This window comes from Eublepharis macularius, chromosome 5, assembly GCF_028583425.1.
Source record: "Eublepharis macularius isolate TG4126 chromosome 5, MPM_Emac_v1.0, whole genome shotgun sequence".
NCBI lineage: Eukaryota > Metazoa > Chordata > Lepidosauria > Squamata > Eublepharidae > Eublepharis > Eublepharis macularius.
The window spans coordinates 110,533,501-110,545,828 of NC_072794.1; the positions used below are offsets into that span (position 1 = coordinate 110,533,501).

Below are 12,328 nucleotides of genomic sequence, written 5' to 3' on the forward strand. Positions count from 1 at the left end.
CTAGGTGACCTAGGATTAGCAATGGCTTCAGACAAACAATGGCTTCAGACAAAGAAGTCAGTTGATAGAGTAACAGTGCAATTCTAAGCACAATTTCCTGGTAGTAAGCCCTATTGAGCAGACTTGAGTAGGATTCTGAGTAGACCTCCTTAGGACTGTTCTCATGGCCATGTGGGAAATAGATGTCCTTTCCAAACAATATGGGTCCTAGTCCAGTTAGACCTTTGTAGATAAAAACCACCAGAGTGGTTTGTTCTTGGTAACAAATTGGAAGTCAGTAAATATGATGAAATAAGTTCACCTTAGCAATTCCCAATTATCATCTTCACCATTGTATCCTGGAGCAGTTGAGGTTTTGTTATAATGATTTTTCAGATTGTAATTATTGTAAGATTTTAAAATACAGTTGAAAGAAACAGGATTCAGAAAAATCCACGTTTTACCAAATTAACTGTACAGTTACATTCTTCTAAGACTATTGAAGTCAATGTGCTTTGGAGGGTGTAGCACTGTTAAGGACTGCACTGCCAATCACTTTCCTAAACCAACCAAAGTTATTCATACAACCACGGGCAATGGAATTTGGGCATTTCAGAGTTTATCTGCAGAAAGTAGTCACCAAGCTCCAGGTGGGTCCTGGAGATCTGGAATTACAACTTAATCACCAGTCTTCAGAGATCAGTTCCCCTGAAGAAAATGAAAACCTTGGAGGATGAGCTATTACATTATACTGCGCTGAGGTTCCTCCCCTCCACAAACCTCGCCAGCCCAAGACCCTGCTCCCCAAATCTCCAGGAATTTCCCAACCTGGAGTTGGCAACTTTAGTAGCAATGGTCCCAAGACAACTGACAACATACAGGAGTAACTAGTCAATGTAAGAAAAGTCAAGACAGTTGCAGTCTGCTTTAGAATCTGAAATTCTTCTGAATCCAAGAAATGAGCAGCATTAGACTGGAAAGACCGGCTTTGCTCTATCTAGGCTGATGGTGCAAAGCCTACCCTGTTGTTGGCCATATCAAAGACTGAATAATACTCCTTCAGAAAAACATCACCCAAGATCCATAGAGGCTGCCCACTCTGGGAAGGCAAGTATGTGGGCTCAATTGCAACATAGCAGTATCCATTGTTCTGTAAAAGATAAATTTAAAATGGAAAAAACATTTTCAGCGGCATCTCTGCAAGGGAACATGACACAAAATATATTTAAGGAAGTCTGGGATCAAGTACTAACTAGATGACATCACAGGGATAAAACTTTCCATTACTTGGTCTCTTCAATAATAGTGTGCCTGAAGCCTAGGGCCTCTCTGCAAGAACCTATTTACATGTGCTCCCAAAAAGCATGTATCTTCGGCACATGTTGGTCCTGTGCACAGTAAATAGGGTATAATAACCAGTACAGTAAGTGGAAATTGAACACAGGCAGAAACAACAACATTGTGGGACTCATAACCTCTCCACACTTCAGATATTAATACTACTCATATTTAGAAGTGTGAGATCCGTGTCCGGGAATCAGGGAAAAAAAGCTGTATTTATGCCAGTCCAGCTAAATTCGGCTTTCTCAGATCAAATTAGAAAATCCTGGATCCAATCCAAGAACCTAGATCAAGATACACACACACACACACACACACACACACACACACACCAGGTAAATCTGAATTAATCCAAGTTAATTTGGGAAATTCAACTTCAGCCTCTTGGCTGGCTGTTTCCCTGTCTTCTCATATCTTTCTTCCCAAGGGGGGAGACAAGAGGCAGAGTGAGGCAGAGGCAGAAGGGAGGGTCGACTGAGACAGGGAGGGAGGAGTGAGTGGCCAATCCTTGTCTGGCGAATGGGATTGTCCGAGAAGGAGAGAACCTTTATCAAACTATCTGAAAGGGAGTTTTAAAAAGCAAGGTTCTCGTTGCCTTTGGGGAGCGATTTACCAGTGGCTTTGCTGTCTGCCTATTGCTGTACTGCCAAGAGACCTGTGCTGCCTACTGGAGGAACTGGTTTGAGAGTCTGTGAGCCGAACCACAACAGACACACTACACACAGTGGGTTGGCACAAGTTTACCTGAGAAGCGTAGGAGACTGTGCCTCAGGGTGTGCATTTTGAATGAACTGCTGAGGACGCAAATCCTTCACGTCGGCGAAGCTCCAGCCACAGCAAAAGCAGAGGGATCTGCTGCTGCTGCCCCACATGCCCTCACTCTGGTTTTTGGATCTGAGGTGCAGCTGCTTCCCCAGGTCCTTCCCACTTTCTCCTTTCCCTTCCCCTTTGCTTTCTTCTGTCATTGTCCCATCCCACCACCACCCCAGTCCTCAAAAAGAAACTTATCAGCTCCTTTCCAGTTAGTGAGGTGACAGGCAGGAGAAAGGCAGGAAATGCTTTGGGGATCCCCCCACACACACCACACAAACACACATTCAAAGCGAGCAGCAGCAGAGAAGGGAAGGAGTTTCCTACACTTCCCCGGTAAACTTGTGCCAACCCACCACATGCAATACATCTCTTGTGGTTCTGCTCGTAGACTCAGTGGTTTTTCCTTTCTTTGGGGAAGGAGGATTGTCCTGGTTTCTGGGAGGGATGAAGGAGGGAAGGAGGGGAAGGGGACAAGTGTTGTCTTGCAGTTAATCTTTTAAAAACTGTTTTTGCTGTTGTGGAGGGGCGTGCTTTGGCTTTTACCAAATTGTTTGAATTTGATGTTAGTGTTCTAAACAGTAGCTGTTCATTTATTTGCTAATGGTTTACTTCTGTGAATGGCACGGGTATTGTTGGGCTAAGTTGCAACTGTGTCCTTTGCTTCAGTTTGGTTTTGGTGGAATTTGCTGGTTTGATATGATTCTCTGGTTTAATGTTGGTCCCCTTGCTTCACTTTGATTTTAGGGGGGATTCCATTTACTTGGTTCAGTTTGGTTTTGTTGGGCTTTATCTGGGTTGAGGTTGCATTTGAGAGTATGCCTTTGGCCAGTGGCAGCCTTACCTATGTGTATTTCTGCCTGAGAGCCAGCTTAGCTTTTTTCCTGCCATAGGAAACAATGGAGAGTGACTGGCAGTACCTTGTTCAGTGGCCCATAGAATTGGACCCTGGGGATCAATATTCCTAAAACTTGGAGAGTCTTTAGAGGACAGTCAGGAATAGATTCCCAGTAAATTTGGTGGTGTTTGCTTCTGAAATATCCCCCCAGGCCCACAGATAGTTTTCCCCATTGAGAATAATGTCTGAATTACTCGGGATTCTCTAATCTTGCCAAACCAGATAAAAGAATCTTACCCCTATTTCAGAGATCCCAGATTCTTTTGGGATCCCTGAAATACAGATCCAAATAACTCATATTCTTTAGCCAATTTGTGAAAACGGCTGCCTCTGCAATTCTAGGGAAATAATTCAGAACTGAATGACATATCTGTGCAAAATTCATGACCTCAGGGAGATGACCACAAGAAAAAGCCAGGTAACAGCATAACAATTTCCCCAAGCAAACAAATGGCACACGTATAAGTTTTATTTGCTATCTATTTCTTAAACAGAAGTCCCATTATCAACAACCATGATAGCTAAGTGAAATTGCCATAACCTCTAGCCTAGGTTTGATGCTCAAGGAACCGGGCTTAAAACATTCACTGGGGAATTATGTTAATATTTATACATACATTGGAGACGTATGCAGAAGGAGGCAGTGGAAACTGGGATCCATTAATGACAAACGTGATGGTGGGCATGTTCTGGACATCATTGCAGTTAACAACATACTACAAAAGAAGAAATATAAAAGGGAGGTTAACTCTAGGAGGAAGTTAGAAGAGAGATTCACTTGATGACTCCACTGGAAAACAGGCTGTTAAAACATGTCAGTGCAGTTCAGAGAGCAGAAACCTTCCCATAAAGAAATGTACAAAGAAATATACCCATCCTAGCACAGCACCTTCTCAAGCTGCCTTGCCCAAAAATATAAGAATAGCCTATATGGAAAAGACTAGAGGTTCATCTAGTCTAGCCACCTGTTCCAAAAGGCAGCAATCAGATGATTATGGAGGAGACTCTGAAGTAAGATGATCTCATGTTTCCTGAATTCAGTCTGCTTGCCTGGCTTTTATCTTTTGTGTAACTTCACTGTGCTCAATATAACTTCTTTATTTCAAATGTTCATATCCCACCTACTCATATAAATATCTGTGAGGTACCATTCTTTAAAAAAAAGGAAAGCAACAAAATGAAAGGATAAAAGCAGCAACAAAAACAGTCAAAATGCAATAAAACAATTGAAAACTGCCTAATATAAAATGAGAAAAAGAAAAAAAGCACTGTGGGATAAAAGAAAAAGCACTGTGGGATAAAAACAGGACAATTTGATAACAGAAACAGGGGAGAGGGGTCTAAAAGACCTGACAAAATAAGCATCTTCACCTCAGGACTAAAAGCATTAAGCAAACTTTAGAGAGAGAATTCAAGGACTCAGGTGTCACTGCAGAAAAGGCTCTGTCTCTGGTGTTGCCCCACTTAGCCTGCAAATGTGAGGGCATACATAGCAAAGCCTGTGGTAAAGAACTTAAATTTCTCATCATAAGTTACCACACCTCCTCCTGCTCAGCCATCAGATGCACTGCCAGTGCCGCCTCCACCTACCTCCCCATTGTATTGTTCTGCTCCTACAGCCTGTACGAAGCTTCCTATGTACTGCCCTGGGACAGTAAGCTGACATGTACCAGTGTCCACAATTGCTTGGCAGCCTTGGCTACACCAGCCAGTTGCCTCGCTTCCAATTGCAAACCTGTAGAGACAAGAACAATAATAGTCATTGAGTAAACTTAGCAATGAAGCCTGATGTAGGTTGAGAAAAAAGTATAAAACTTCTAATACTCAATAAGAATGGAGCTTGAGGATCATTAACCTATATATGCAAAGACAGTTGCTATGATTCAGCATTCAACTAATGAGACTCCAAATATGGCTATCATCCAAAAAGTAATCATTTACTATGGATCATACAGGACCATCTATAAACATCTCTTATAAGGGAAGGGGTACTTTTCAGCTTCAGGCTATTTCTTGTTTCACTGTCAAACACGACAAAACTGGAAACGAACATTCTGAACTGTAAGGCACCAATGGGCAAATTACTAACAAGGGTGAAACCATGGAAAACCACAATGGTAGTATGCAGTATCCACCACACCTAATTACCCCCACTTTAAAATGCCAAAAAGGAATAACACTATGCCATTTTGGATAAACCCCCTTTTTCTCATGTGAAAAGGGACATACCAACAAATGTCCAAAACACAGGTAGAATGGGAATTGTGACTCTCACTTACTCCTCAATACCAATCTGCCAGTAAACCTCACGGGTGACAGGTGCCCAGGAAATCTGCCCAGAGAAGAGCTGAGTGTCAACACCTCCCAAGATTAATTCTCCTCCATATTGAACAGTCGGTTGGCTGGGTAAAGAAAGTTAAAACAATGAAAGTTAGCTATTCATCTTTTAATTTACTGAAGGTCTATGTGTATGGATATGAGTTCAGAGTGGACCAGAGGAAGTACAAAAGGGGAATAAAAAAGAGAGCAGATAAAGAAAACAAAATAAGCAGATTAAGCACAGTTTATTTCAGAATACTGAATACATAACATTCCCAGTCTCTGAGCCTAAACTCCAAGGATCAGATTCTCAGTAACAGAACAAGGGAGAAGTAGTTTAGGCCACAAGCATACATGCATCTTTAATGCACAGCAAGATATAAGTGCAGCTGAAAATCAACCTTCTTGTATGACCACCTATTAATTCAGAAACCCAACAAAAGCCCATTTAGAACTCCCTTTCTAGTTTTCCCACAGATATGCCAATAGCAGAAGAAGGGCTGAAAGCCACTTTCAGTTGCATGTCAGAATTCAGTTTTGGTTATTCTAGATTAACCCATCTGGATTTAAAACATGATTTTTTTAATGTACCTCCTACATTAAAAATGATTTTTAGATTTTACCGTGAGAAGTAAAAGCTGAAGATGGGTTCAGAAAGCTGTCCTTGTCTCAGCATCTGCTGCATAGCAGTGTAGCCTCCTACAGCCATGGCAGGATAAGCCATCCCCAAAATCCCATCAAAATTGGCATAATAAAAAGGATTGGCAGGCTCATCCTCACTAAGACCAAACACCTGGTTTTGAATGACAATATTTTGCACCTTGGAAAGAGAGAAAGAGAATGTGGGTTTCCCTTGTGGCTGGAGGCAAGGAAACTATTTCAAAAAACTCATATAACAAGTATAATCAGTAATGACCTGCAATACATAACAGTTTTGAAATAACAAAAAGAGGGGTGTTTCTTTTTTATTAACTTCTGCTCTTGCCTTGACAAGGGATCTGTGTGTTCTGATTAGTACTGGAGAAAGAATTGAATTAATGCTGGTTTTTATATTTTCATAGAAAGAGACAACCTTGTGTCTCAGGTGGGTAGCCATGTTAGTCTGTGGTTGAAGAGCAAGATCTGTGTCCAATAGCACCTTAAAGACCATCTAGATCTCCAAGGTATGAGCTTTCAAGAGTAAAAGCTCCTTTCATCAGATCTTGTTTTTAACCTTGTGTCTTTGTCCCTCCCAATAGCCTTTGAGTGACTTGTCCTTTAAAAGGAGATTAAACAAATTCATGGAGGATAGGTCCATCAATGGCTGTTAGTATGATGATTAACTAGAACATCCACAATCAGAGGCAGTAACCCTTTGAATATTAGTGTTAGAGATAAAAGAATGAGGCTTTGGTCTCTGTGCTCTGCCTGAATGCTTTTTGAGAGCATCTGGTTGGCCACTGTGTGATACATGATCCTCGACTAGATGGATCCATTGATATGATCCAGCATAGCTATGCTTAGAGTTTTAAATGTAATTTCATCAGTCATCACAACACTGTAACTCGGCAATTCTAAGGGGCCTGTGAGGGCCGAGAGGTAGTAGTATGTGTGTATGGTACTAAAATATATTAGCCAGTGTGAATTCTTTGGCTGCTGATCTCTTGTTTATTATTAACATAATAATTTAACATAATAATGTATTGTAATACATATATTTTAAAAGTATGTGCTCTTTCATTCTGTTCTGCAAAATGAATTACTGGGATCATAAAAATGTTTTTTTTTTTAGTGTGCTAACTTGAGGGAAAGATAGTGAAACAGAAGTAATTGACTTTGTATGTCTTTGTGATAGCATCAATAATGTACATATGTGCACCCCACTAATTCTGAATATCAAACATGGTGTGTGTGTAGGGGAATTGTTTGGATTTTCCAACTAGTCTGTGATTGAATTAGGGGGGAGGTTAATTAGTAAAAGGAATAGTATCTGCTGTGCACCACTGCCTTCCTGTGCAATAAAATCTCTTCCCCAGAAGATTCTGTGTTGGCAGTCTAGTAAGGCCCAATCTCCTCTCTTCCCTCTCCTTTTATCCACTCCTAAAAACCATTAAAGAACATAAAAACAAAATGAAATAACCGCCTCCAACAAAGCCCACAATAATTTCAAGCTGCCATACATGCCCGCCCAGTCCCTCAAAAGTGTACCCCACAACTTGAAGAAAAATGTCCTGCCCCTTTAACAGAGGGTTAATAGGATATTATTTACCAAGTGATGTTATTTAAAGGAGAAGGACATTTTTTCTTCCAGATTATTGACAATTTTAACTTGAAAAGAATCAGCCCTGACTGAGTTTGAGCCTCATCAATGTGGAATCCAAGTAACACAAGCAACAAACTTCACTGTCTTATATGAGTCCTTTTTTCTGGCTTGTTAAGTATCTCCAAATTGCTGTCATTTTTTGAATCAGAATTGTCTAATTCTATGAGGATTCCAGATATTTTTTAACCTGACCACCATCTGAGGACTTCTGGGGCAGCACAGTTAAAGATGTGTGACTGCATGGTATACTTACTTGCACTGTGTCATAACCTAGCATGACAGTCAAGCTACCACTGCCATAAGACAGCGTGTACGTCTGTCCTTCGTTGGAGTATGTTGAAGACTGACTAGGGCTGAATCTGTTGTGGTTAGCTAGGAGGGGGAAAAGAAACAAAAACTAAAGACAGGCTCTGTGGTAATATAAGTTGCTGAGTACTGACTAGAGTGTGAAATACATTCCCTCCTCAAAGCTCAGTTCACAACAGGTCTGACTTTGCTGCAGATCACAAAAACCCATTCCTCAAGAGCCTCTTATAACAACACTTGATTTATATATCACTCTTCAGGATGACTTAACAGTAACACCCACTCAGAGTGGTTTACAAAGTATGTCATTATTATGGTAGGAACACAAGAAGTAAGGACTGGAAGATCTCACACAAAGATATATACAAGAATCTTCCATTTTACTGCATTTTATTAATAATAGTAATAATAACTGCTCTTATATATTTCTCTTTTAGACAAATTAGTGCCCCACTCAGAGCGGTCAACAAAATCAATATTATTATCCCCACAAGGCTACCTATGCAGGCTGTTCCCATTGTATTGTGTACCCTTACGCTAAGAATTTTGACATGATGAAATCACTCCCATTTGCCTGTATGTTGTGTCCTTGTCATAAGAGAGCCCACATGTGGACAGAGTACAGGATGAAGTAGGTTCAAATGTTTGCTTAACCATGAAATTCACTGCAAAGCTTTGAGCAAATCATCACCTCTCACTCTATACTACCTCACAGGGTTGCTGGGAGGATAAAATGGGATTGTTCAATGCCCTGGATTTTTAGAGGAAGAGTAATATAGAAATAATGTATTAATTACAGTTGATAATCCCTGGAGTGCAGTAAAAATATTGGGACAACCTTGACCTGCCCCCACCCCTGGTCTCAAGTCTACAGAGTGAAAAATCATATCTGAGATTTAATTCAAAGCTGTTTGCATGTCTTCAGTAAAATTAGTGCAAAAAGCTATGTAGCTTAAAAACTTCACTTTCTAATTGTCCAGTTTTTGTACCTATTGCTTATATATACTTCTACAGGGACGGCAAACATGAGGGTAGAGATACATGCTATCTTAGTAAATGTGTGTTCTCATGCCAGCATTTGCTAAGATAATGCAAACATGAGTAAGGCAGGGATCAGCAAGCATGTCATGCGGCTGATTAACCCACTTCTATATGGCTGATTCTCTCCTGCATATGTCCCTTGAGGCCATTTTTATCTACCCAGCCAGTTACTTCCAGTTTCAAAGTTTATCTGTGACAAAAAGAATTTAAAATAGCCATGGTGTGTGTGTATGTGGGGGGGTGTGTGTAATTTATTATTTATTATTACACACTTACACACACACACACACCCTGCCTTTCTGCTGTCATGGAACTCAAGGGCATACTTAGGATTCCTAGGAATGCCTCCATCAGGATGTGTCAGCTATTTGTAGGAGACAGAACTACAGGTCAGGGAAGAGTGAAGCAACATGCTTCATCCCAGTAAGGCCCTTCCCTCACACCTCAAGATCTGCTTGATGAGTGAAACAGCCATGTGCATATCTTTCTGTATAAAAGGCAAGCCGAGTTGGTGATGACTCACTTTTTATCCTGGTGCACCTGCACAGGAGCACCAGGATAAAAACTGTCATCATCCATACAGCCTCTGGAGGGCGCTGCCATGGCGGGAAGCCCAGGTGAGGCAGCCCATCACTTTGGAGGCCATTGCTATGGTGGGACGGCCAGGCAAGGTGGCCCATCCCTTCAGAGGCCATCGCCGTGGCGGAACGGCCAGGCGAGTCCAAGTGAGGTGGCCCATCCCTCTAGTTGGCACCGCCATGGTGGGAAGCCCAAACGAGGTGGCCCGTCCCTCCAGATGGCACCGCCATGGCAGGAAGCCCAGGCAAGGCAGCCCGTCCCTCCGGAGGGTGCCGCTGTGGTGGGCAGCCCAGGTGAGGTAGCCTGTCCCTCCAGAGGGCACTACGACAGTGGAACAGTAGGCAAGGTGGCCCGTTCTTCTGGAGGGACAGCCAGCATTCCTGCACTCCATTTTCTAGGGCCTGTTTTTTTAAAACGGGCTCTATTGCTAGTATCATATACATGTACAAGGTCAAAACACATGAAGGGGGAGCGAGAAGATGTGTGCTGGCTCCACTTCTTCCTAAACTCAGTTGCTGTGAGAGATCACAACACCTGTGTACATAAAAGCTTTATCGCCATCATCAGGAAAGATTGGGAATAAACATTTCCTGATCATAGAGGTGAACACATGTAGGCTGTGAGTGGGAGCTGGACTAGCATACTAGCTCCCACTCTTATATGCAGATTGGCCCTTTATGAGTTAGCCAAACAAATGTTTTTTCCCCCATAACATACATCTAATTACTATATTATTTATCTGATTAACATGTCAGCATTTGTTTTCTTGAAAAAACAAACTATGCTTTAACCATAGCATCAGTATATTATGACATTATGTTGTTTTTATGTATTTATTGACAACTATAAAGTTTTATATAGTGTTCCCATATGGAAAAAAGAGCCCCCTGCCCAGATTATTACATTTGTGCTTACTGTTTGGCAGGTATGTCCAGTTTTTTTAAACCAAAATCTACTAATTTACTGTAAAAATCTTTCAGTAGCAAGGTGAAGTACTCACTGCAGGCCTGGGTATTACAGTACACAGATGGTACCCATAGATTGGAAGAGCCTGTGTCCATGACAACTAAGAAGTTCTGTGGTGGAGTCCCAATACTGATCTCTCCAAAATAGAATGACTGCCAGATGAAAAACTTGGGTTAGATGGAAGATTTCACAGCACTTTTAATTTAATTTAATCACTTTGATCCACACTGGTGTTTCTTAGGGTCTCCCCCCACCTCGCTCCCCAGGAACAGGATTTTGGGAGCATTTCAGGCTACCATGGGAGGGGGGAGGCAGGAAAATCTCACAGAAACTGTAGTAATGATCCCTAGTATTTACTACAAAGGACCCCAAGAGAACTTTTTGATTATTAAAATCAATCCTCACTTCATCCCATAAAGCAACTAAGCTAACCTAGTCTCCTGCTCATACAAGAGATCAGTGGAAATGCTATGAACAGACCATGAACAGAATCAAAACAGCTTGATTTAAACTTTTTCTACAGCTACAAACCCCCATGCTAGAATTTAAAGGAGGGACATGCCAATGTGTTTAAAAAACAGCTTGCTGTTTTCACCATTGCAATTACCACTGCCCACAAGACAAGCTGTTTTTAATATGGAACAAAACTTGCCTCTTTGTCAGTTGTAACTTCTGTGCAGAAAGAGTCAAAATCTCTTTGAATAAACAGGATTTTTAATGGACTAATAGCATGCAATAGAAAGAGAAAGGAAAACATGCTAGTGTCACTGATCCATGCAAGTTCTATTGGATGGATGATGAGGACAAGAAAAAGGAGCTGAAGACGGAAAGATACAGATAGAAAAACAGTGTTAAAATATAGTACTCACATTCAAGTAATTGGTTATTGGTTCATAAGCAACATTGTACTCATTGAGGTGATATTTTGCTGCAGGGTCAATATGGTAGTTCTTCAGAAAGTCTTCTAGCACACCTTCCTCTCTCATCTTCTCTCGAATGGATTTCCCTTTTTTCAGAATTATTCTGCACAAGATGAAAAGATCTCAGAAGATCAGCAGTATTATGGTTGTCCTATCAATAATATCTCTTTGTTGTCTTTGTTCACCAACTTTCCTCTTCTGTAGTAATGGAAAGTACTAATGAGCCATCATACTATATAAGGCAAGGAAAGATTTATGAAGTTTGGAAAGCTACATTTTTTTGGGTCATACAATGATGTGAACAAGTTTTAGCCAGGAAATGTTGGCTGAAAAAGTATTTCCTACTGTATGGTACTTCCATTTCTCATGACCACAGTTGAGGTACTTACCTGTCCAACCCATCTGACAGGTGGAGAAAAATTAAGACTAAGACCAGCCACTTCATGCTGCTCAGTGTCTTCACCGGTGTGATCTTCAAAATTTCCAAAATCCAGTCCACAGTTATAACTGTTGTTTCCTTGTTTTTATACTGAGGACAATTGCCCTCTGAATCCATATCTATTTACCCTTAATTTCCTATATCATTGTGCACATTCAATATCTACACCTTCTGTTTTCTTACAGATAATATGAAATCAATTCCCTTTGTTAGAAAGGGTTCAAATGCAACTTGTGTCCTTGAGTTTAGAAAAAAGGTAGTACAAATTGGTACAGGCATAATGCTTCGTTAAGAGGAAAGGAAATCAGTGATAAGATGGCAATAAGTCAAAGAATAATCCATTTGTAGGTGTTGCTATTCTTTTCAGATATAATAAGGGTAAATTTATCATCATATTTGCTGCTGTAAGAACTTGCGTCAGCTGGATA

At 41.0% G+C, this 12,328-nt stretch overlaps 1 protein-coding gene across 1 annotated transcript; it reads right to left on the minus strand.

Annotated features, from left to right (window-relative positions):
- Positions 1–976: 976 nt before the first annotated feature.
- LOC129330152 (pepsin B-like) lies at positions 977–11,906 on the minus strand. The gene is made up of 9 exons (XM_054980105.1): positions 11,851–11,906; positions 11,411–11,564; positions 10,576–10,693; positions 7,903–8,021; positions 5,971–6,167; positions 5,308–5,430; positions 4,619–4,763; positions 3,646–3,744; positions 977–1,129 (listed from the first exon to the last, which is right to left on the minus strand). Exons 1-9 carry the CDS (start codon positions 11,904–11,906, stop codon positions 977–979), a joined length of 1,164 nt encoding a protein of 387 aa, XP_054836080.1.
- Positions 11,907–12,328: the final 422 nt, after the last annotated feature.

What these genes read in the sequence shown, in the direction of transcription:
- LOC129330152 (XM_054980105.1), bottom strand. Translation starts at nt 11,906, where the DNA reads ATGAAGTGGCTGGTCTTAGTCTTAATTTTTCTCCACCTGTCAGATGGG. An exon ending in CAATAACCAATTACTTGAAT is followed by an intron (nt 10,694 to 11,410) that starts GTGAGTACTATA and finishes TTCATCTGGCAG; the next exon opens with TCATTCTATTTTGGAGAGAT. An exon ending in TTCAGCTTTTACTTCTCACG is followed by an intron (nt 5,431 to 5,970) that starts GTAAAATCTAAA and finishes TTCTTTACCCAG; the next exon opens with CCAACCGACTGTTCAATATG.